The sequence below is a fragment of the Barbus barbus genome (genome assembly GCF_936440315.1).
Source record: "Barbus barbus genome assembly, chromosome: 44".
In the NCBI taxonomy this organism is placed as follows: domain Eukaryota; kingdom Metazoa; phylum Chordata; class Actinopteri; order Cypriniformes; family Cyprinidae; genus Barbus; species Barbus barbus.
In genome coordinates, this window is record NC_136722.1 from 19,213,036 (window position 1) to 19,233,967 (window position 20,932).

The following is a 20,932-nucleotide window of genomic DNA, read 5'->3' on the forward strand; positions in this document are numbered from 1 at the left end:
CTTTTATATCTGCCTTATGTTCAACTGTCCCAATACTTATGGAGGGCACTATGCAAACAAAACTGTTAAATGTCTATAAAAAGCAACCTAAAAAGCAAACATTAGTTGAAATGCCTGTGGACAAGCATCATTTGTATGCAGACATCTCATAAGCAGCACATCTCACTGGTGTTATTGTTAACTAAAACCATTAAAATCATTCCATTATATACATTATAATATGTGATATAATTTTATCAAGTAGTATAAAGTATTTAACATATTAATTAGGGCCGGGACTCGATTAAAAAAATTAATCTAATTAATTAGAGGCTTTGTAATTAATTAATCGAAATTAATCGCATTTTAATCGCATATAAATATTTGACCTGAGAACAGTGAGAAGTACGTTTTTTTATATGGATTTTTAAATTTCCCATCCACAGGGCCAACCAAAGCGGTCTCATCAGCTTCTTTGTCCATGTTCACTGTGGTTTGTTTTTGGCTGTTTCTCAATATGCGTTCTTCAGCGATCTTGCGTCCTTGTGTTCTCGTTCTACGTCATCATTAACCGTCGAAGTTCAGTTCCAATTCTCAAGAATGCAAGTACAGAGGATGCATGAAAGTGCCCGGATATGTTCTTGAAACTGAGGATGCATCGAGTGCAGACTTGAGAGAATCAGCCTTTAGAAATCCCAGAAAACGCTGTGGGTGGCCGGTGTACGGAAGCCTGTAAGCTTTAAAGTCGCTCTCACAAATACTTAACGGCTCTTCAAGTTGAAAGTAAATATTTATCGTTTTGTTTTAGTTAATTTTAATAAAGTTATAAGACCCGGAGAAAGTCTGCATTTTTATTGGCATATTAAAATGAATCTTAACAGTAAAACATATAACGCTCTAAAATAAAACAATACAATTATATGAAAGTAATATCTATAATAGTATGAAATGTTTTAATAAGTTATGACATTTTGTAATATTTATTGTTCATTGGTCGCTGCTTATGCTGAGACTATGCGTCAGTTAAGCAAGAACGCAGTACATCTCAGTTCTCATAAGTGTGCGTTCTGTGTTCTCGCGTCCTTCCGAGTTCGTTCTTCCAAGGCATAGATATATATACTGACTAGATGTCGCCTTGGGCCTCTAAGCATACGTCAACATCGCCGCCATCTTGGGTCGGGGATCTGAAGGAAGCGCCAAAGTTTCTCGGCATTCAGATCAAGCCGGACTTTTGTGCTGTAGTAGATATTTTCATGAACTGGATGTTTTCAAAGAATGGTTAACCTGTTTTATACTGTAGCCTAATCATTTAATAAGCTGTTGTAAATACTGGAAGATGTTTTCACACTACGTACGCACGTTGTGTTTGTTTTTGTGTTATATAACCATTTTACGCTGGGTCATTGTATTGCGGCTTGCTGATGTACATAATAAACCAGTACAATTCAAATGTTTTAATTAACATGAATTTTTAAGTATGGATATCACACCATTGTAGCCATTTTGTGTGCAGTAGACTAGGCTAAGGTAAGTAATAGTTAATTTTAAGTTCACTGAAGTGGAAGAATAATAAACTTACACCTAGTTTTGAAGTAGATTAATATCAAACGCTTCAATTTTCTCTGGACTCGATCATAAATACATGTCTGTCAGTTGTAACAAACCAAAAAACTAAGAAAAATCATTTGAGATTTGGACGATTTATGATGATTTAATTTCTGCCTAGATGCAGATGTTAGGTTCCCCATCCTAACATTCTGAGGTCTGTTGGTCAGGAAGTCCATAATTGTTTTTTTCCCGCTTTGTTTGTTTAACTCGTGCCTTTATTAATTTAAATTTTGCTCTATTATTTATTTATATTTTATATATACTTTATATTATTCATGTTTTTTTCATATCACGATCAGCATCCTTGTAATTGTTTTGTGCATTGTAGAACAAATTAATTAGTTATGTAGGTGTGTCTAAGTATTGTATTGTATATGATATATCACATATTTATGATAGAACATAGATTAATTATTTTACTTATATCATATAAGTAAAATAATTAATCTATGTTCTATCATAAATATATGTCTGACATTTATAATAAACCAATTTATATATAACATTTATAATAAACCAAACGGCTTGAAAATCGGTTGAAAATTAAGCAAATTAAGGTGATTTTAATCGTTGATAGTTCTCTGCCAATGTTAACTAATGCAGAGTAGACGCGGCTTCCCCCGACCCAAGATGGCGGCCGCGCTGACGCATCGTTCCTATGGACAGCAGCGTCAGAGGTGACATCTAGTCTATGCTTCCAAGGAAGCTTGGCAAGACCGGTCTCCACGAGAACGCAAGTCCGTTCTTTCCGTTCTTGGAATTCTGAACGCTAGTTGGTGCTCCAGTATAATCGGTCCGCCGAAACTCATCCAGTGAGAAACGTTCCGCGGTGCAAAAATAAGTGCGATTAAAATGCGTTAAAAAAATTTAACGCGTTATTTTTGTGTAATTAATTAATCTAAATTAACGCGTTAAAGTCCCGGCCCTAATATTAATATTAATATTTGTGTTGTTATTATTAACTAAAATTGTTAATTTTTGTTATTTCAAATAAAGCTGAAATTAAATACAATATAAATATTAGATGGTAATGCTAAACCTAAAGAATAATTAAAGAAATCTAAAAATTTGTAGTTAAATAGAAAAAAGCATGTAAACAATGACTAAAACCTAGACTAAAATTAAAAGGAAAACTGAAAATAAATAAAATAAAAGCTAATAAATATGAATAAATTCTATAAAAGTATGTACAGTAAATAATACTAAAATAACAGTGATTGATATATATTTTGGCAACACTTTAGATTAGGGAACCTATTCACTGTTAACTAGCTGCTTATAATCATGATATTACTAGCATATTGGCTGTTTTATTATTGGCAGTAAACAGTAAAACTGTTAGTTAATAGTGAATATGTTCCTTAATCTGAAGTCTTACCATATTTTTTAACCATTCCAACATTATTGAAGCATTTTAATAGCCACAATCAATATAGTCGACTATGTTCTTTCTCATATCAGGTTTGGGGTAAGCTGTCAAAACTAGTCCAAACTGGTTCTAATTGGTTTTCTGAAATACTATGTTCATGCAGGTTGCCCCTCTCAAAGCGAGTGATGAATAGCAGTCACTCTACCCAAGTTCACTTGTCTCAGGTGTCTCTCACACCTGGAGACTTCCTGAGCGCAGACGAGGTGGAGAGTCACGTTCAAGCACGCTCCGGAAAGATGACAGACGGACGCTCGAACAGCAGTACAGATATTCAAGGTAGCGCATCAAACATCCTCTTTACTAGTGAACAAATGTTCCTTAAAAGTGCAGTGAGATCCAGTGAGGCTGCATCACTGCGGGGTTTGGCTGACTTCCCTGGAATGCTAAAAGTGAATCAGTCCCTCAGGATGTGCCCTCGTTTATCTCTTTCATTAAAAAGTTAGTTCTTTTCACTGATGACAGATCAAACCTCCACTCTGAGATATGCCTGTCAGACCTGCTTTTAGCAGAGATCAATTGGACACATTAGTGTTTTAAGACTTCTCATTAAGGTTTACGAGAATGTGGAAGAAGAAAGGGCAGAGGAAGTGGCTGGCAGATACACATGCAGCAGTGAACTCATAATCTGTGGAGATGTTCTTGACTCTCATTTTCTATTTCCTGAATCAACTTATCCTATTTAATGTTAGGGCTGGGTATCAATACTGATTCAATTTATTTTTGATTAACTGGGTCTAGATTCAGTTGAATTCTGATTTAAATTTGATTTGATTCAATTCATTTGGGTTCGTTTCAGTTATAATGTGCATTTTGCATACAGTACACATGAAGGAAATCCTCTATCCGCTAATACTGTAACTTTTACAGTGAACCCTTTCAAACTAATTGAAACATAGTAACTTTAACTAAACTTTTTAATTAAAATATCCAGTTCGTAAGAGTCAGGGGTTGTTTTTTTTTTCAGAAATTGGGCTAAATTGGTACATTATGTGGTCATGATTTACTAAAAGGAACCAGTTCATAAAAGTAATTTGTTTTGGGAATCTGCCTATTACTGTAATGCTGCTTTAAGGCCTTCTGTGAAAAGAATCTGTCCGTAAGAGTCATTTGTTTCAGGCATCACTGTACACTGGTAAGGCTCATTTGTTTCAGGAATCAGGTAAACTATATATTTATGATTCAATACAAATGCACATTTGTTTCAGAAGTCAGACTGCACTGGTATACTATATGTTTATGATTTACTAAAAGGAACCAGTTCATAAGAGGCATTTGTTTTGGGAATCTGCCTATTACTGCTTTGACTCCTTCTGTAAGAAGAACCTGTTCATAAGAGTCATTTGTTTCAGGCATCACTGTAAACTGGTACACTATATGGTTATGTTTCACTAGAAATGAACTGCGTCATATAAGAGTCATTTGTTCTTGAATCAATACTTTAATCAGTATACATTAAAGCAGAACTTGTGTATTCAGATAAAAGTTTCTGAATGTTACATTGTGTTCGATAGCTCTGAGGATCCAAGGTCCATTCCGGATCTGGAGGACCAGCAGTCAGGGTGGAGGCATGTGCAGTGACTCTGAGAGCGCTGGAGGAAGCAGTGAATCTCGCTCTATGGACTCCCCTACAGCAAGCCCAGGTACAGCAACACTCACTCTTACTCTTATGAATCTCTTTTTGCTTGAGGCCATTCAAAAGCAAGTCAGTAAGACTTTTTCAAAGAAATTAATAAATTTATTCAGCAATGAAGCAATGAAAAATTTCTATATTACAACTTTGAGCTTTCTATTCATCAAGGAATACTGAAAAATTCCATCACGGGTTCCACAAAAATATATGATTTCAACATTAATAATAAGACTGCTTTTTACAATAATCCATTTGTAATAATTGTAAAAAAAAAAAAAAAAAAAACGATCCCTTTCTGCCATTTTCCAGGTGATTTTAAGAGAAGGCTTCCCAGAACCCCATCCACAGGCACCATGTCTTCAGCAGATGATCTGGATGAGAGAGAACCACCATCTCCTTCAGATAATGGTGAAGTTTTGTACATTGAATAATACTTCCAAACATGCTCTCTCTGGCTGTTTGACATTGCTTTCATATTGCACAGAATGTCATCCAAGCATGCTGACAGTCTACTAGAATAGTTGCTGGAAATATTTTTCAAAGTCCTAAACATTTTTTTTTTTAGGTCTGAGCGAAATGATAACGGAGGCAGCCTGCTCACCTGGACCCTTCCGCAACACGCAGATGTCTAAAGCGGCGCAGACACACAAGCTGAGGAAGCTCCGTGCACCATCGAAGTGCAGGGAGTGTGATAGTCTTGTGGTATTTCACGGTGCTGAATGCGAGGAAGTGAGTTCTTACACACACTATTACATTATTATTTGTAAGATAATGTTTTTGCTGCAAATGCCATTTCATGCTTTAAAGGTGAAATATAATTCATGGGGATTTACTTATGCCATCTAATCTTCATCCATGTTGTTTTCAGTGTTCTCTTGCTTGTCATAAGAAGTGTTTGGAGACTCTTGCCATCCAGTGTGGGCATAAAAAGCTACAGGGAAAACTGCATCTGTTTGCTATCGACTTTGCTCAGGCAGCCAAGAACAGCCCTGATGGAATCCCCTTCATCATCAAAAAATGCACCTCGGAGATCGAAAACAGAGCTCTGAACATCAAGGTGTGTACTTCCTCTTTATGTCTTATGCGTTTCCTGGAGGATATGAATTGTAAATGCTGAGCAAGACTGAAAGGAGATGTTTTGTTGTTTTTTAAAAAGGGAATTTACCGTGTTAACGGTGCCAAATCTCGGGTGGAGAAGCTTTGTCAGGCCTTTGAGAATGGCAAAGACCTGGTGGAGCTTTCGGATCTCTACCCTCACGATATCAGCAACGTCCTCAAACTCTACCTACGACAGGTGTCTGTCAAACTTATCTTTACAAATATTTTTTTTGTAAAATGTATTATTATTAGCAATTATTCAATTTTATTATTTAAGAAACTTTTTTTAAAAGTTGATTATTAGCCCTTTTATTTTATTTATTTATTAATTTTAGGGCTGTCAAACCGATTAATCGCGATTAATCGCATCCAGCATAAAAGTTTGTGTTTGCATAATATATGTATATACAAGTTTTATTTCTTAAATTTAACATGTATGTACACACATACTGTATATTATATAAACTCAAACTTTTATTTACGATGCGATTAATTGCGATTAATCGATTTGACAGCCCTAATTTATTTGTGATTATTAGCCCTGCTGTTTTGTAGTTTTTATTTATTTTTTTATTTTTTTTATAAAAAATGATTTATTTATAAAATAAAGTAAAAATGATTGCATTTTTTTAAATAATAAAAATGATCATTTTAAACCCCTCAGCTCCCAGAGCCCCTGATTCTTTTCCGATACTATAATGACTTCATCGGATTGGCCAAAGAGAGTCAGAGTATAATTGTTGATGAGGTAGAGGCGTCAAGAGGAAGTCCCACCTCCGACAGCCCTCAGATCAGCGTAGAGCTCAACCGGGTCCTCTTCAAGATTAAAGATCTGCTACGTCAGCTTCCTTTAGCCCACTACAAAACCCTACAGTTCCTTATTCAGCACTTGCACAGGTGTTTGACTCCCACACAGACACAAACAAACACAAATATGGAAATCTGTCATGTTATTTATGCATTTATTCTAACCAAACACTGTTAACTACTAAATGCTGTGTTTTAATAAGATTATCAATGCTAACAGCATCAGAAAACACACGTTTCTTTTTAATAGGGTGACAGAAAGGGCAGATGAGAACAAGATGACTGCCAGTAATCTAGGCATCATCTTTGGTCCCACACTGATCAAGCCCCGACAGGCAGATGCAGAGGTCTCCCTGTCCTCTCTGGTGGACTACCCCTACCAGGCTTTGATCGTGGAGCTTTTGATCCGCCATTATGAGATGATCTTCGACACTTCCCTGAGTCCTCTTCCACCTTCCTCACCTGTAGCAGAGAGCTCTCCACTCCCCATCAAATCACGCTTCACCCCACAGGAGAAGGAGCAACAGCTTAACCGGCATTCAAAGTCCCTGGTGGACATTAAGGAGGTGAGGTTGTTTGTTGATATTTATGATGATAATAGGTGAAAATATTGTTTTATAAATAATTCATAAATATACTTTATAGCTTGCTATCCTACTGGAAAGTCCTTAAAACCAGCTTTTAATAGGTTTCAAACTGGTCCAACCTTGTCATTACCTGGTCAAGATGTTTGTTTTGCTGGTTGGACCATCTTGATCAAGCTAGTTAGGACTGGTTAGAACCAGCTTTGACCAGTAACAGTTGGGTTCCTTGTGGTACAGTCCTATCCACCATGCCTAATGAAAACCAAGTCCACCAACTAGTTTTTCCAGCAGAAAAGATCAAACCAAATCTTGGAAGTCTACCAAAATAAAATAAAATAAAATAAACTGTATCTACTTATCGGAAACTAATTCATATTTTTGCCTTTGTTTCATTGTCTCACAGCAACAGCCAAAAGCTAAGATGTATAAAAGATACTCCTCCGTAATACCTTCTACACACCTGATGGATGAGGTGAAAGAGGGGAAGATAAGGTCTGACAAAGACTTCGCTGCAGGTAAGTGTTGTTTTTCTTAGCTTAAATCCCATATAGTGATTATCGAACAACCAAACTTCAACTTTTCTCTTCTTTACATGCAGTTTGCGATACAGTGGATATCAACAAGTTCCTATCGTCAAGCGTTCCTGAAATGCGAAACTCGCCCGGTCTCAGCCGGCGTAACCATGTCACTCGAGTTCAACTACGGCCTCCGAGACCCAAGCTGACCTCTCGACCAATCAGCATGCCGGCCGAGCAGCTCCTCAACCTTGCCAAAGTGGATGAATGTAACGTGAAGAACGCCGTAGAGCAGGATGACAACCACGGTCAAGATCCCGTCATCGAGGAGGTGTCCGAAGAGGAGAAGCCCAAGTCCAGAGCGGGAAACCATTACAGGAAATCTTACATCGATACGCAGACGCTACGGCGGACGTGGGACAAGCAATATAAGCATCATGACATCACTCTGAAGACTGTTGTGACCGTTGCTGATTCCAGAACCAAGGACGCCAACGTTCATACTACTTCTCTCACGTCTTCGTTTTTCTCAGAACACACCAAAACCCCCAACACCCTTCTTTCTAACAGACCCTACACCATTGCTGTGAGGCCTGGGCAGACTTTGCGTAGGGAAGGAAATGTTAACGAATACTGCCCGTTTCCCACAGCCTTCAGGCCCCCCAGAACTCTGCAGCCTCCTCCTGGAACGTTCTACAAACCTCCAGGTAGCCGAACCAAATCATTAACAGAGGTTGAACTTAAGACTATTAGAGCAACCGCAAACAGCACTGAGGAAGAAGAGGAGGATGATGACGACGATGAGGAGGAAGGGTTTGGGGTGGAAGTCTCGGTTGATGAGCCTGAGCCAGATTTGGATCCAGAACCATCGCCAGAGCCAGATGCCCACAATACAGAGTCAGACCAACTTCCACTCCCACAGTCTCCCAGCTCTAGTCCAGAGGAGCTCGGACAAAACGAGACCAAACCTGTATACCAGAGACTCAGATCGCGGCGTATGCAGGATCTTGAACATAGGGAGGCTCATTTTGTTTGAGTACGATACGGTGAATGGGGAACAACCGGGAACATTATCCCGGGAAGAGGGGATGCGTATTGGGTCCAGGGAGACTGTGTCTCAGACCCGTGAATTTTAGCGACGACCCCGTTTTGGATATGTGGAAACTTTCTATAACTGTGAAGAGATCCAAGGACGTTATATATATCTATATATTAATATATTTCACATGTCCTGTTTGTAATAATCAAACAAACCCCTTGGACAAGAATTTACATAGTATGCACTTAATGTTTTTTACTTTATCACATTACTTGTGCACCAATGCAAGGTTAAACAACCCGTTTTTGCATTATAACTCCAGAACGTCACTGTCGCTGTGCAATTTCATTTACACTGTATATGGATTGTTTTTGTTTAAAAATTATATAAATTTATATTCTGTGTATTTCTGTATTTTATGTTTTACTCCAAAACCAAATTGACCATGCTGTTACAGTTGAGTATCGTCACTTTATTATAATCATAAAATGCACTTATTAGACTTTGGAACCACATGTATTTTTTTTATTTTTTTTTTGCTACTGAATTGTTGAACTACATGCAGTGTTAATTTTGCTATTCAAGAACAACAGACAGATGTACAAAGGTATTTTTTATTTTTGTCATTTCTTTCTTTTTTTATACAGAAATGTTTATATTATTGTGTTTAGTCTGTTAATAGAGAGTTTTCAGAAATGCATTTTGGCCCACATAGCCTACTGTATTCAGTGTTCATATAATATTGTAACAGTTTGCCCAAAGGTTTTTTTTTTTTCTTCTTTTTTATTATTATTTTTAATGGTTCATATCAACAACAATGTGTCAATATACCCAAAACAAGCAAGTCAAGCCAAAGCAAGTGCCTTCGTTTATGAGAGTCCACTGACTGGTTGTCCAATACAAATTAGCTGGTCTAAACCACATATTAGTCCAGTTTAAGACTCAATCAGTGTCTTTTGTAAATGGCACTCATGTATCTGATGTGATAATAGAAACTGATATAAAAGCATTTTTAATATGTTTTACCTTTCTTCAAGTGTAAAAACAGGTACATGTGAGAATACACACTTGTAACTTATTAAAACCACAGCTGATGTCATATTTGATTTCATGTTTTTACTTGAAATTGTCCTGATCTGCTTCTCAGATTGTGCTACCCTTATGTGCAAAAAAAAAAGAAGCATTTTAAAGCCCTATTCCTAAATTTGACCTATATTCCTTACTACATCACATATTAAAATTAAAATGTGTAAATGACAAATATGATTATTGTTACATAAATAATTGTTTAAATATGATTAGCATAACTTATTATTGGTTGTTTATGCCTCATTTATTATCATGGTAGTGCGTCCTGATATTACGCATCATTAGGTAAATAGAATTTTATATTAAAAAAATTATAATTGTATATAATATTTCATGCAAATATGTTGTAATGTTAAAGGTACTTCATTCTGAGAACATATATGTAAATAAATAAATAAATAAAATGCTAGGACTAAACTATGGCCAGATATGCATTGTAATGTTTTGAGAGTTTTTGCATAAATTAATATTGTTATGTGTGGCGGCCATTGAGGCATGTTGTCACAAAAGGAAATGTCTTTTTTCCTGGACAATGTCTGTGAGAATAACCCTTTCTTTCTTTCTTTCTTTCTTTCTGGTAGCCTTTGTTAATTTGTGACGACTTGCCCCGGTCTCCAACATATATTGCATATTCACCACTAATAATAAATGAGATTGAATTTATAAGACTTCATATTCGCCTCCAATTGGCTGTTAGTTACGTCACAGGTCCAATGAAGCATAGACTGGGCTCAGAGCATTGGCTCTTTCACTGGTGAAAGGAGCTTAAATCAATCAGATTAGAAACCTCTTTGTGTCTGTTGCAAACCTGCAGTCGATTGAGTAAGACGGTCATGAGCTTCAGCAGATGTAAGCATAAAAGACTGTTCTTCACCTGAGGTGAGTTCTTCCAGTTTAATTATGTTTTACATGTGTCTTTTAGTCGTTTCCGAATGAATGGTGATTGGGTGTTACATAAAGGAGCATTCAGGCCTGTTACGTAAGAGAACTGTGTTTGTCTCTGATATGCTGAACCGTATTGACAGCCCACACAATTCATTACTTGTCTCATGATTGGTCTTATGATCTGTCCAGATACACTTTTAACTCTCGTTTCTTAGTCTATGCATTTATTTTGCACCTTTCTGAGGGATAGAAATCAGAAAATGATCCTACATGGCTATAGGTTTATATTTGCCCTATTGCTGTTGGGTTGCTCACTTGGGTTTGTGAGGCACTATTTTCTGTAAGACTGCTTTGAAACAGTATGTATGAAGTCTTGCATGAGGTCTTATGGATTCTTAGGTTGGGATTAGACCACTGGTGCATCTGACTCAAACATATCTTAAAACGAATGCAAAAGTCACTTTTACATATTGCTTGAACATAAATGTGTGTTGGCATTTTTTTAATCCTTATAAATAATATCCCCTTTCTCAAATCAAGCCGTTCTCAGATGCTTGGCTGTGTGACGCCACACAGACCCAGGCCCCTCCCACGATTGTTGATTGACACAGGTGTTTTACCTTAGACCCGCCCTGAGTGAGCTGTCATCAGTCCGCCATTGTTTTGACACCGGAGCAGGTGTAGACAAGAATGTCTTCTCAGCGATTGAGGTGTTTTGTTGTTGGATGTAATAATGAACATAGCAGTGGTCATTTACTCCTGATATCTGAGCTGCTGAAGACGCAGAGGATTACTTTAGTTTTTGAAGGGAATGCGCCCCCCGATCTACCTAAAATCCTTTATGTTCATGCAAATCATTCATGATCCAGCCTCACCTACTGAAGAAGCGAGTATAAGGTTCTTTTGTGAATCTTTGCAAATCGCCTTTCCTAATAACTTGCTAGTTAACAAGTTCCGCGGCTAAAGTAAACAGTACAGCTCATCAACCCACAGAATAGAATGGCGGGGTGAGCAGAGCTCATTAGCATTTAAAGGGAAATGCAACAAAACTGGTTGCTATGAAAAGAGCTGATTTTGACAAGGTAAAAAGGGTGTTTTTTACACTACCATTGAGAAATTGTAACCAAAGTACGTTATAGACTTTTCATTAAAACCATAAAAATTCATATCAACTTGTGGAAAATGGGCATCCAATGACCCCTTTATAATAATCAGATATACAACCATGCTGAAATGTTTGACATGAACTGTGCATGAGGGTTTGGTTTTGTCCAGGTAGGGCACCTGTACGTGACCCCCTGTGGGGGTGAAGAGTAGCAGTCATGGGAACCAACAGCCAGGTGCAGCTGCTCCTCTGGAAAAACTGGACTGTCCGCAAGAGACAGAAGGTGAAAAGTTCAGCTTGTTTCCTCGTGATATGTATAAGAAATCTAGAAAATTACTGCATTTCACTGAGTAAAAGCAAATTCCAAGCATCGAATATGGGTTAAGATTTTGTTCTAGGACTCAAACAGCTTCATGTGGTTTTGTACAGTATACCTATTAACAAAAAGGATCTGTTTACTGCTTTGTAATGTATTTCCTGCATTTTCACCCCAGACGCGGCTCTTTATGGAGATTATGTGGCCTGTGGTGCTATTCATTGGACTGGTTTGGCTGAGAAGAGCGAACCCCCTTTACCGCCAACATGAATGTATGGATGCCTGAAAATTATTTTAATTGTTATAATTAAATATATTTGTAATAATTTTATTTTCTTAAAAAAAATAAAATCTACAGATATTAATTAGTAAATGTAGTTCATGTTTTTGTGCATTTTTTATTAAGAAAAATAAATATATATATTTATATACTTTAATTTTAATACATAAAATTAATTAATTGTATTTATTTGAGATAATTTTAAGTAAAAATAAGTCAATTATTATATATTTTAAAATAATTATTTTTATAATATTTATACATTTCATATAATTTAATATCTTTAAATAGATTTTGAATTATTTTATTTTATGTTATTATTACTATTATTACTTTTATATTTATTTATTTATTTATTTATTTATTTATGTTATATTATTTATACATAATTATTATTATTACTACTACTGTTATAGCATTCATATATATATATATATATATATAATTTGTATTGTGTGTTTATATATATATATATATATATACTGTATATATATTATATAAATGGATATTTATATTAAAGTCATTACTTATACACAATATTTCCAGTGTCATATTCAAAGAGCAGCAGCTCCCACTGATGTTGGCTGTTTGTGATGCATATGCTCCTTTGTTGGCAATAATAACCAATTTTCTCGACCTCAGGTCACTTCCCAAACAAAGCCATGCCCTCCACTGGCATCCTTCCATGGATCCAAGGGATCTTCTGCAATGCCAACAACCCCTGTTTCCAGTACCCAACCCGTGGAGAGTCTCCAGGCCTGGTGTCCAACTACAACAACTCAATGTGAGTTGATTTGCATGTACAAACAGTGCAGATGAACTAGTCCTCCATCGCTCTAATACATACACTCACTCCTCTCTGTTCAGACTGGCTCGGTTTTGGGCAGACGCACAGGAGCTGCTGTTTGAAGATACAGAATTTCTGCAGATGGGACGATTATGGCAGGAACTCGTGGCCATGAGCAACTTCATGGACGCCCTCCGGACCAATCCCGAACTGATCGCGGGTCAGCAAACCTCACGTCACCTCAGTTTCCCAGCCATTCCTTCACTGTTTTCACCACTCCCTCAGATTATATCACATGCTCAATCTGCCTTGAAGAGGTCCTTTCATGGGGAATGCTAAGAGGCTTATGCTCCTTCCATACTATTATTTTTAGAGAAAGCACTTCCATTTGTTTACATCTTTACGGGACACACAAATAGAAGTTGTCTGGGTTTGAATCAGCCATTCCTACGCTGATAGCCCTAATGGGCCTGTCCTCGCTAGTAAAACAAACGCTTGTGGTCATCATGTGAAATGTGATTGATTGTCCTCTGGTGATTGACTGCATAAGTAGGATTGTCTAGAGCATTATGGTAAAAACCTTTGGTTCCTGGCAGAAGAACCTGTCTTAAGCTCAGTCCTACTTGCAGCAGGTTGCATTCGAAGTGTTTATAGCTCTGTGACCCTTGAGAAAAAAGGCCCATGACTTGGTTTTTGTGTCGTGTGAAAGCGACTCTGGCTCCTCTAGGTTCCTGGCACTGATTCACACCAGAATCTCTCTCCTCTTTCACCCCCTCTACTCAGTTTCTTTTAAAAATAAGCATAGAAAGAGCGATATCTTGGCCAAATTTCAGCAGGCCATGGATGCGTGGAATACCAGAGCTGTTCGTCTCATCTGAATAATTGTCATGCTGCTGAAATCCTTCCAGCTGAGCATCTCTTAAGTGTTGAAGTGTAGCATTCTTTCATCTTATTGAAATTCTTCGCTCTGGCATCCTGTTCACACATTTTGTTCATTTCATCTGCAGGTCGAGGTGTGAAAGTGGAGGATATTTTGAAGGACGATGAAACTCTCACTTCATACCTGCTCAGAGATGTTACCCTCACAGAATCTGTGGTAGATCAGCTGGTCCATTCACAGATCCGCCCTGAACAGGTGACCTATGCTGGTTTATAATTATTAGAACCAGCAAAATCTAATTTTCCCTATTAAGTCCACTTACAATCCTGTCAATAAAAGCACAGAATATTTGTAATTGATTTTCCAAAAATTAGTTCTTGATGAGTTTTTTTTTTTTTTTTTACATTTTAACTAGAAAGCAGGGGGCTGTTTTTCTAGTTAAAATGTGAGAGATTTTATTTATCAGTATTACTTAATATATTGGATATTTAATTGTGCAAGTTCATTTCACCGTATTTTTACGTAATGATTATCTTTGTCAGCATTTAACAGTGGTTCTCAACCTTTTTGAGTTGAAGGCCTCAAATGTTCAACACAATATTTGAAGGCATACGATATTTCTTCTGATATCTCTGCTGTAAATAGGACAATGCTGTTAATTTTAAACTTTTTATTAAGAGAATCTATCAAATTTATATTAATACTATATGAAATAATTTATTTTATGGTTAAAGATTCTAATTCTGTAATGTTTTTCAATAAAAATAACAGTTCTTGAGGTGAAAAAGAAATATTCATATTAATTTTATTTTTTCTTAATTTTCTTTTTTGTGTGATTTTAAGTTTTAATTAATAACACTGTTAATTGATCTTTAGAAAAATAAATAATGATTTATTTGAGTTTTTTAATGTTTTAATGTAATTCAATAAGTTTTAATTTTGATAAAAAAAATAAATAAATAAAATTTCAATTACATTTTTTATTTAGTTTAATTTAAATTTATTTATACCAAATCGTTGTAAATTTATTAAGGCAAAAACAAATACAATTTTATTATATATTACATGAAAATAATAATTGTCTCTTATTATCTGTATTTCCCAAAATTGTAATATCGGTGCATCCTTAATTAGCACTATTTACAGTAAGTCTCTGAGATCTCAGAGAGGTCGCTGACCCGAAGCAGCCTGTTTTGTGATTGTCTAATTAAGTCGTGAATGATAAGCAGATTGACTTGGTCACTGAGACAAAAATTAATCTGCTTTCTATGCATGTAAATAGACTTTGTTGGTGGACATGAATGTCTCTGTTTGAGACTGAGAGAATCTTGGCCGGTTCTCAAGTGCCTGTTTGTTCAGCATCAGACTGCATGTTTGGGTTTCTCAGCTCTCGTACAGACCCTTTGTGATGTATATATTTGTCCTCCCAGGCCCCTGCAAGTAATCAGACCCCCAACCTAAGGCAGAACGACTCTGGCCAAACCTGGCCCCCATGTTACCCAGCCCGAGATTCTTGGTGGGTTTATTTTTCAGTGCGAACAAAGCATGGATGGTGGTTTGCACGAGACCACGTCTCCTTTGATCTTGAGGGCAGCGTTGAGGAGGTGGTCCAGAGGAAGTGATAGTACACAAGAACATCAGGGTCCGAGTCACTTTCATATGGAAATGTAGGGAGAGGAATGCAAGGCATTTTGAAGGCTTTCTCAGAGGTGCTGCCAGTCAGCCAGCAGGGGCGTACAGAGGAAGATGGAATGTTCTGGTTGGATAAGTCCTTAGCTACTAATGAAACCGAGAAAGAGAGAGGAACACGGGGAGAAAGAAAGCTGGATGCATGAAGCTGGAGGTTTTCCAGTTGGGTTTTTGCACACTGATTTGGAGTCATGGCTTGCATCCATGTTTCATCCCATTATGCATCTCATTGCTGTGGCAAAGAGACTCGTTTATGTTTTAAAACATAATTTCTCAGGAAGGGAAATATATAAATATTAAATATGTACACTACCATTCAAAAGTTTGGAATCTGAAGGCTTTATGTTTGGAAAGAAGGCTTACCAATATTAATAATATTTATTTTATTATTTATGTCTGCATTAATTTGATCAAAAATACAGTAATATTTTAATAATATTTATTTTATTATTTATTTATGTCTGCATTAATTTGATCAAAAATACAGTAATTACTCTGTTTACTGTATTTTTGATCATTATTATTATTATTGTGAAATATCATTACAATTTAAAACAACTGTTATCTATTTTAATACATTTATAAATGTTATTTATTCCTGTGATATAAAGCTGAATTTTCAGCATCTTTACTCCAGCCTTCATGTCACATGATCTTTCAGAAATCATTCAAATATGATTTGGTGCTCAATAAATATTTCTTATTATTTTCAGTGTTGAAACAGTTGTTCTGCTTAATATTTTTATGGAAACCATGATATTTTCAGGATTCTTTGATAAATAGAAAGTGAATAGAAAGCATTTATTTGAAAAAAAAAATATTTACTGTCATTTTTGATAAATTTAATGTGTCCTTGCTGAATAAAAACATATATATATATATATATATATATATATATATATATATATATATTCCTGATGCCAATTTTTTGAATGCTATAATTTTGTTCTTATTCAAATTATTTCCAAATCAAAATTTCTCAGTTAAAACATTTGTTATGTTATCTATGTTCTATTGTGAATAAAATATTGGTTCATGTGATTTGAAAGTCTTTTAGTTTTCATTTTATTCAAATTTTAAAAAGTCCCAACATTTCCGGAATTTGGGTTGTAGGCCTATAATATATGACATCTACTGTATATATTACACGCATACAGATGGTGGATAATTTAAAAGCATATGGATTATGTAAATTTGTATGTCGTACTGTATACACAGCAGATATTATATTGTCTAATGGTAGCAGGCAGCAACACCTCAAAAGTGTTTTTTCGTGATTTACGACGATGGCTAAAGGTGTTCCAGGATGTCTTGGGATGTTAATAATTTCCTCCAGTTTTGTTGGCGTCCTCTTTTGTGCCCCTTCCTTGAGTTGAAATGCTATTCCACAGGGAACCTGATGGTATTCTTTTAAAGATGTTTGATGAAGGTTGAACAGGTTTGCGTCTTGCTGACTAACTGCATTTGTGTGTTTTGATTTTAAAGCTGTGTGCGTATTTTACGCAATGTGAGGAAAATTAGCACATTTTCAAACCTGCTGGTAAAACATGTTAGCATTGCTAATGCTAATATATCTTTCTAGGGCCACCATAAAATTAGCCTTGATGCTAATAACATTGGTGTCTCTTTTGGCTGCTAGTGTATTCAGTCATGAGATTAAGTCAGTGTAAGTGTTGCTAAAAACAACAATACTAAAGGATTATAGCAATTTATTGGTATTTTAGGTTTGGTATTTATTTTATATCAACTCTAGACTGATGTGTGATGTTTTATAAATCACTCTTTACTGTCTATTTTTTTACATTTTACCACTGCTGAGTGTTTAAGTCCGACTCAGACTGACACAACAGCATTAACTCCCCTCACCTCTTAATCTTTTCATTCTGTTTTTCACTGTCTGTCACTCTCTCTCTCAGTTTGCATATGGAGTTCCTGATCTCCGTCTGAAGGACATCGCCTGCAGTCAGACACTTCTTGAGCGTTTCCTTATTTTCCCGAGCCGTTGGGGCCTGTATGCCGTGCGCAATGCCATGTGTGTTCTCACCCCGCAGCGTCTTCAGATCATTGAGGACAAATTCTATGCCAATCTTGATTTCTTCAAACTTTTCCGCTTGGTTAGTCCACTCATACACTCAAAAAGCACTTATAATATCTGTAAATGTTGGAAATGGGTTTGGGTGTAGAGGAAGTGCTGACACAGATAGCTATGCCAACTATGAGGGAGGTCATAAGAGCTCTTGTTTTGGGTGGAAGCAACAAAGAATTATGGGTCAGAATTTAGTATGCACTGAAAAGAATGACTATTTACTGACTCATGTCGTTTTAAACCTGTATGACTTTCTTTTTTCTGTGGGACACAAAAGAAGATACAGTATTTTGAAGAATGTTGTTAACCAAACAGTTTGGGTTCCCTTTGACTTCGACTAAATGGACAAAAAATACAATGTGAACCAGAACTGTTTGGTAATCAACATTCTTTAAAATGTCTTAATGTGTGTTCAACAGATGAAAGAAAGTCATACAGGTTTGGAGCTATGGCAGAATTGACATTTTTTGGTCAACTGAACGATTTTTGCGTAAAAAACAGTCAGTGGACTTTGCAAAATGCAAGGTCTAGAGACACATTTTAAAAGATGAATTTTAATTTGAGCAGCATGTTTTAAAAACAGTTTTTTTGCAAAATGTATAAGATGTTGCAAAAGACATAAAATGCAAATATGTTCGTCTAGTGCATGTTTGCATAGAAAGACTGTGCAAAAGCAGTAAAGTGCAGTGCAAAAACAGCTTCCTTAAGCCTGCATTAATTTCCATGCAGGTCTTGTCTGGTTTATGATGGTCTAGCATGTTGATCACCAGCAAAACAATGCTGGTCAAGCTGATTGACTAAGGACATTTTGGCCTTGGTGATGGGGTTACTTTATGCTTAATTTATATAAAAAAAAAGTTTTTTAATCTTATAGTTGGGCTTATATACTGTAAATATTATATTTGTATTTACATTTGTAAGTGAAACAAATGTAAAAAAAATATTAATGATTTATTGTGGCATTTTGTTAACATTTTATTATTCAAAATTCTGTATTTGTAAGTAACACTAAAAACAGGAAGACTAGTGATTAATTATAGCATTTTATTATCATTTATTATTCCAAATTCAGTCATTTGTAAATGAAACTGCAAACAGACAGATTGATGATAGCAACAGTAAGTGTTCATTTTTGTACTTCCTGTTTGATGAAAGCTCCTGAACTTTTGTAGAGTTAGTAACAAAATCCTACACACCCTTCCTGGTTGTTCTTGGTAGTTTATGGTTTCAGAATGAGTGTGGGGAGAGGACAGAGGGGCGTTAGCCTGAGTCACCCGATCAGTGTTAGTGGAGCGAACTGACTTGGCCTATTTCAGTAATGAGATTACAGTCAAACACACGTCTGCTGGACTAAACCCTGTGAGAGCTTTAAAGAATAATACACAGATATTTACATGAACACATTAATGTGGATTCATTTGGTTGACTCTTTTATCCAAAGCCACTGTTATTACACAATGACTCTGTTTTTGTTGGAATGTCAGTCATATAAAACACTGATGGCTGGAACAATATAAAACATGTTAGAAGTCAGTTCTTTAGTCTGATAGGAAGGATGTCTCATAATGATGTTTTATTAACAAAGTTCGGGAGGAGCACGTTCAGATAATTAATCTAATTAACACGAGAGGAGCACAATCAGTAATCAACCCACTTAACAAGATTAAAGGAGTGTATATATACACAGCATACTTATCTCTGTTCATTGGCAGTTTTCCAGCATCCCTCCGCTACCCCTTCTCCGCACTTACAACTATTCCTGGCCAAAATTCAGAGCTTGGAGCCCTCCCATTGGACAGCAAGCTAAATTGATTTCGACAGAGTTTAAAATGTTAATACAATTTAATATGTGGCATTTATTTTATACATATATTTTAGACATAAATGTAACCAAAATACCATTTTTCTTGAGAATTCTCTTGTTCTATTATTATTATTTTTATTATTGTATTTATTATTCAGTTACTATTTATTTATTATTGCTTGTATTCACTTGCAAAAATCTGACTGAAGTGAATTTTGTTACTTAACCCTGTAAAGTCCAACATATTAAATAATAGTATAAAAAATATTCCATCAGTAATTTTTTCCATTTTATGGAATAGTTTATTGAAATTTACATAATTAAAAAAAAGAAAAATGTTTGCAAATGACTGTTACACCATATGTAAATAAATATTCCTTAAGAGCCTGATGTATCATATTTGATATTTACATTTTAACATATTGTTTCTAAAAACAAAAACGCATACATAATCAAGTAAACCTAAGTTGCTCAGTCCAGTAAGTGTTCATCTTAAAATGTTACGTTTCCTTTATAATAATCAATCAAAAAAGAGGGACATTTTTTAAAATGATACTAAAAAGCTTTTCATTTGCTAAAAAATTTGACTTGCTGTTGACTGACAAAACATTGGAAACAATGATAATTTGTCTTTCCAAAAAATCCTAAAAACTTGCCTGCAATGTCATTAGGACTGTATATCAATCTGTATATAATGTACTGTATATCTATCCATCTATGCCATCAACCTTGACTAATATAGATGGTCTGATTTCCTTCTCTCTTCTCTTTCCCAGCTTCCTCGGGTTCTTGATAACTACTCCAATGGACTCAACCTGCACTTTTGGGCCCAACTTCTACCTGCCGTTTCTGAGAAGTTAAAAGCGGTACGTGAGGCCCTCTAAAAGTTTAGCTGTATTTTTAGCGATCAGGAAATCACGGTTTCCTCTGCCTGGCTTTTTACGCAAGCATACGGATATGGAGATATCATTCCTGTGTCTGCGGAAACCTAATTCCAGCTGCTTCTCAATCAGATTATAAACCTGAGGTTCATATGTGGTTAGTTTACCGGTGAGGGCATTTTGTACCCTGCTGAAACGCCTCACAGACAGTACAGTAGACGTCAATGTGTGATGGTTAAATGTTGTCAGTGTGCCTGCAGCTCTACAGTGAGGGACTTCCTGTTGGTGTCTTTTGTCTGAGAGGGACCTCGACGCCAGTTATTCATTTTCCGAATTCCTTTTCCATCATGTTCTCCATGCCGTGGGCCAGATGTGCCGAGACCAACGTGATGAAAAACTCTAGGACCTTACAGTCTCCTGTTTCCAAAAATATTCCCTGTT

General features: G+C 36.0%; 2 protein-coding genes across 3 annotated transcripts in view; both read left to right on the plus strand.

The window, feature by feature from the left end:
- The window catches only part of arhgap29a (Rho GTPase activating protein 29a), a 44,810-nt gene extending 35,017 nt beyond the window's left edge, over nucleotides 1–9,793 (plus strand). For both annotated transcript variants that reach the window (XM_079406497.1, XM_079406498.1), the window contains 10 exons: nucleotides 3,120–3,292; nucleotides 4,528–4,656; nucleotides 4,956–5,054; nucleotides 5,212–5,375; nucleotides 5,515–5,703; nucleotides 5,803–5,940; nucleotides 6,409–6,641; nucleotides 6,802–7,117; nucleotides 7,539–7,650; nucleotides 7,734–9,793. In XM_079406497.1, coding sequence (XP_079262623.1) covers nucleotides 3,120–3,292; nucleotides 4,528–4,656; nucleotides 4,956–5,054; nucleotides 5,212–5,375; nucleotides 5,515–5,703; nucleotides 5,803–5,940; nucleotides 6,409–6,641; nucleotides 6,802–7,117; nucleotides 7,539–7,650; nucleotides 7,734–8,686 — 2,506 coding nt within the window. In that variant the 3' untranslated portion in view covers nucleotides 8,687–9,793. The remainder of the gene's footprint in view (nucleotides 1–3,119; nucleotides 3,293–4,527; nucleotides 4,657–4,955; nucleotides 5,055–5,211; nucleotides 5,376–5,514; nucleotides 5,704–5,802; nucleotides 5,941–6,408; nucleotides 6,642–6,801; nucleotides 7,118–7,538; nucleotides 7,651–7,733) is intronic.
- Nucleotides 9,794–10,519: 726 nt separating this feature from the next.
- LOC306863667 (retinal-specific phospholipid-transporting ATPase ABCA4-like) overlaps nucleotides 10,520–20,932 on the plus strand; it is a 40,321-nt gene continuing 29,908 nt past the window's right edge. Inside the window, exons 1-8 of the mRNA XM_079407175.1 lie at nucleotides 10,520–10,657; nucleotides 11,939–12,051; nucleotides 12,263–12,356; nucleotides 13,007–13,148; nucleotides 13,232–13,371; nucleotides 14,159–14,286; nucleotides 17,637–17,834; nucleotides 20,387–20,476. Of these exons, the coding sequence (XP_079263301.1) occupies nucleotides 11,986–12,051; nucleotides 12,263–12,356; nucleotides 13,007–13,148; nucleotides 13,232–13,371; nucleotides 14,159–14,286; nucleotides 17,637–17,834; nucleotides 20,387–20,476 (858 nt within the window). The 5' untranslated portion in view covers nucleotides 10,520–10,657; nucleotides 11,939–11,985. The remainder of the gene's footprint in view (nucleotides 10,658–11,938; nucleotides 12,052–12,262; nucleotides 12,357–13,006; nucleotides 13,149–13,231; nucleotides 13,372–14,158; nucleotides 14,287–17,636; nucleotides 17,835–20,386; nucleotides 20,477–20,932) is intronic.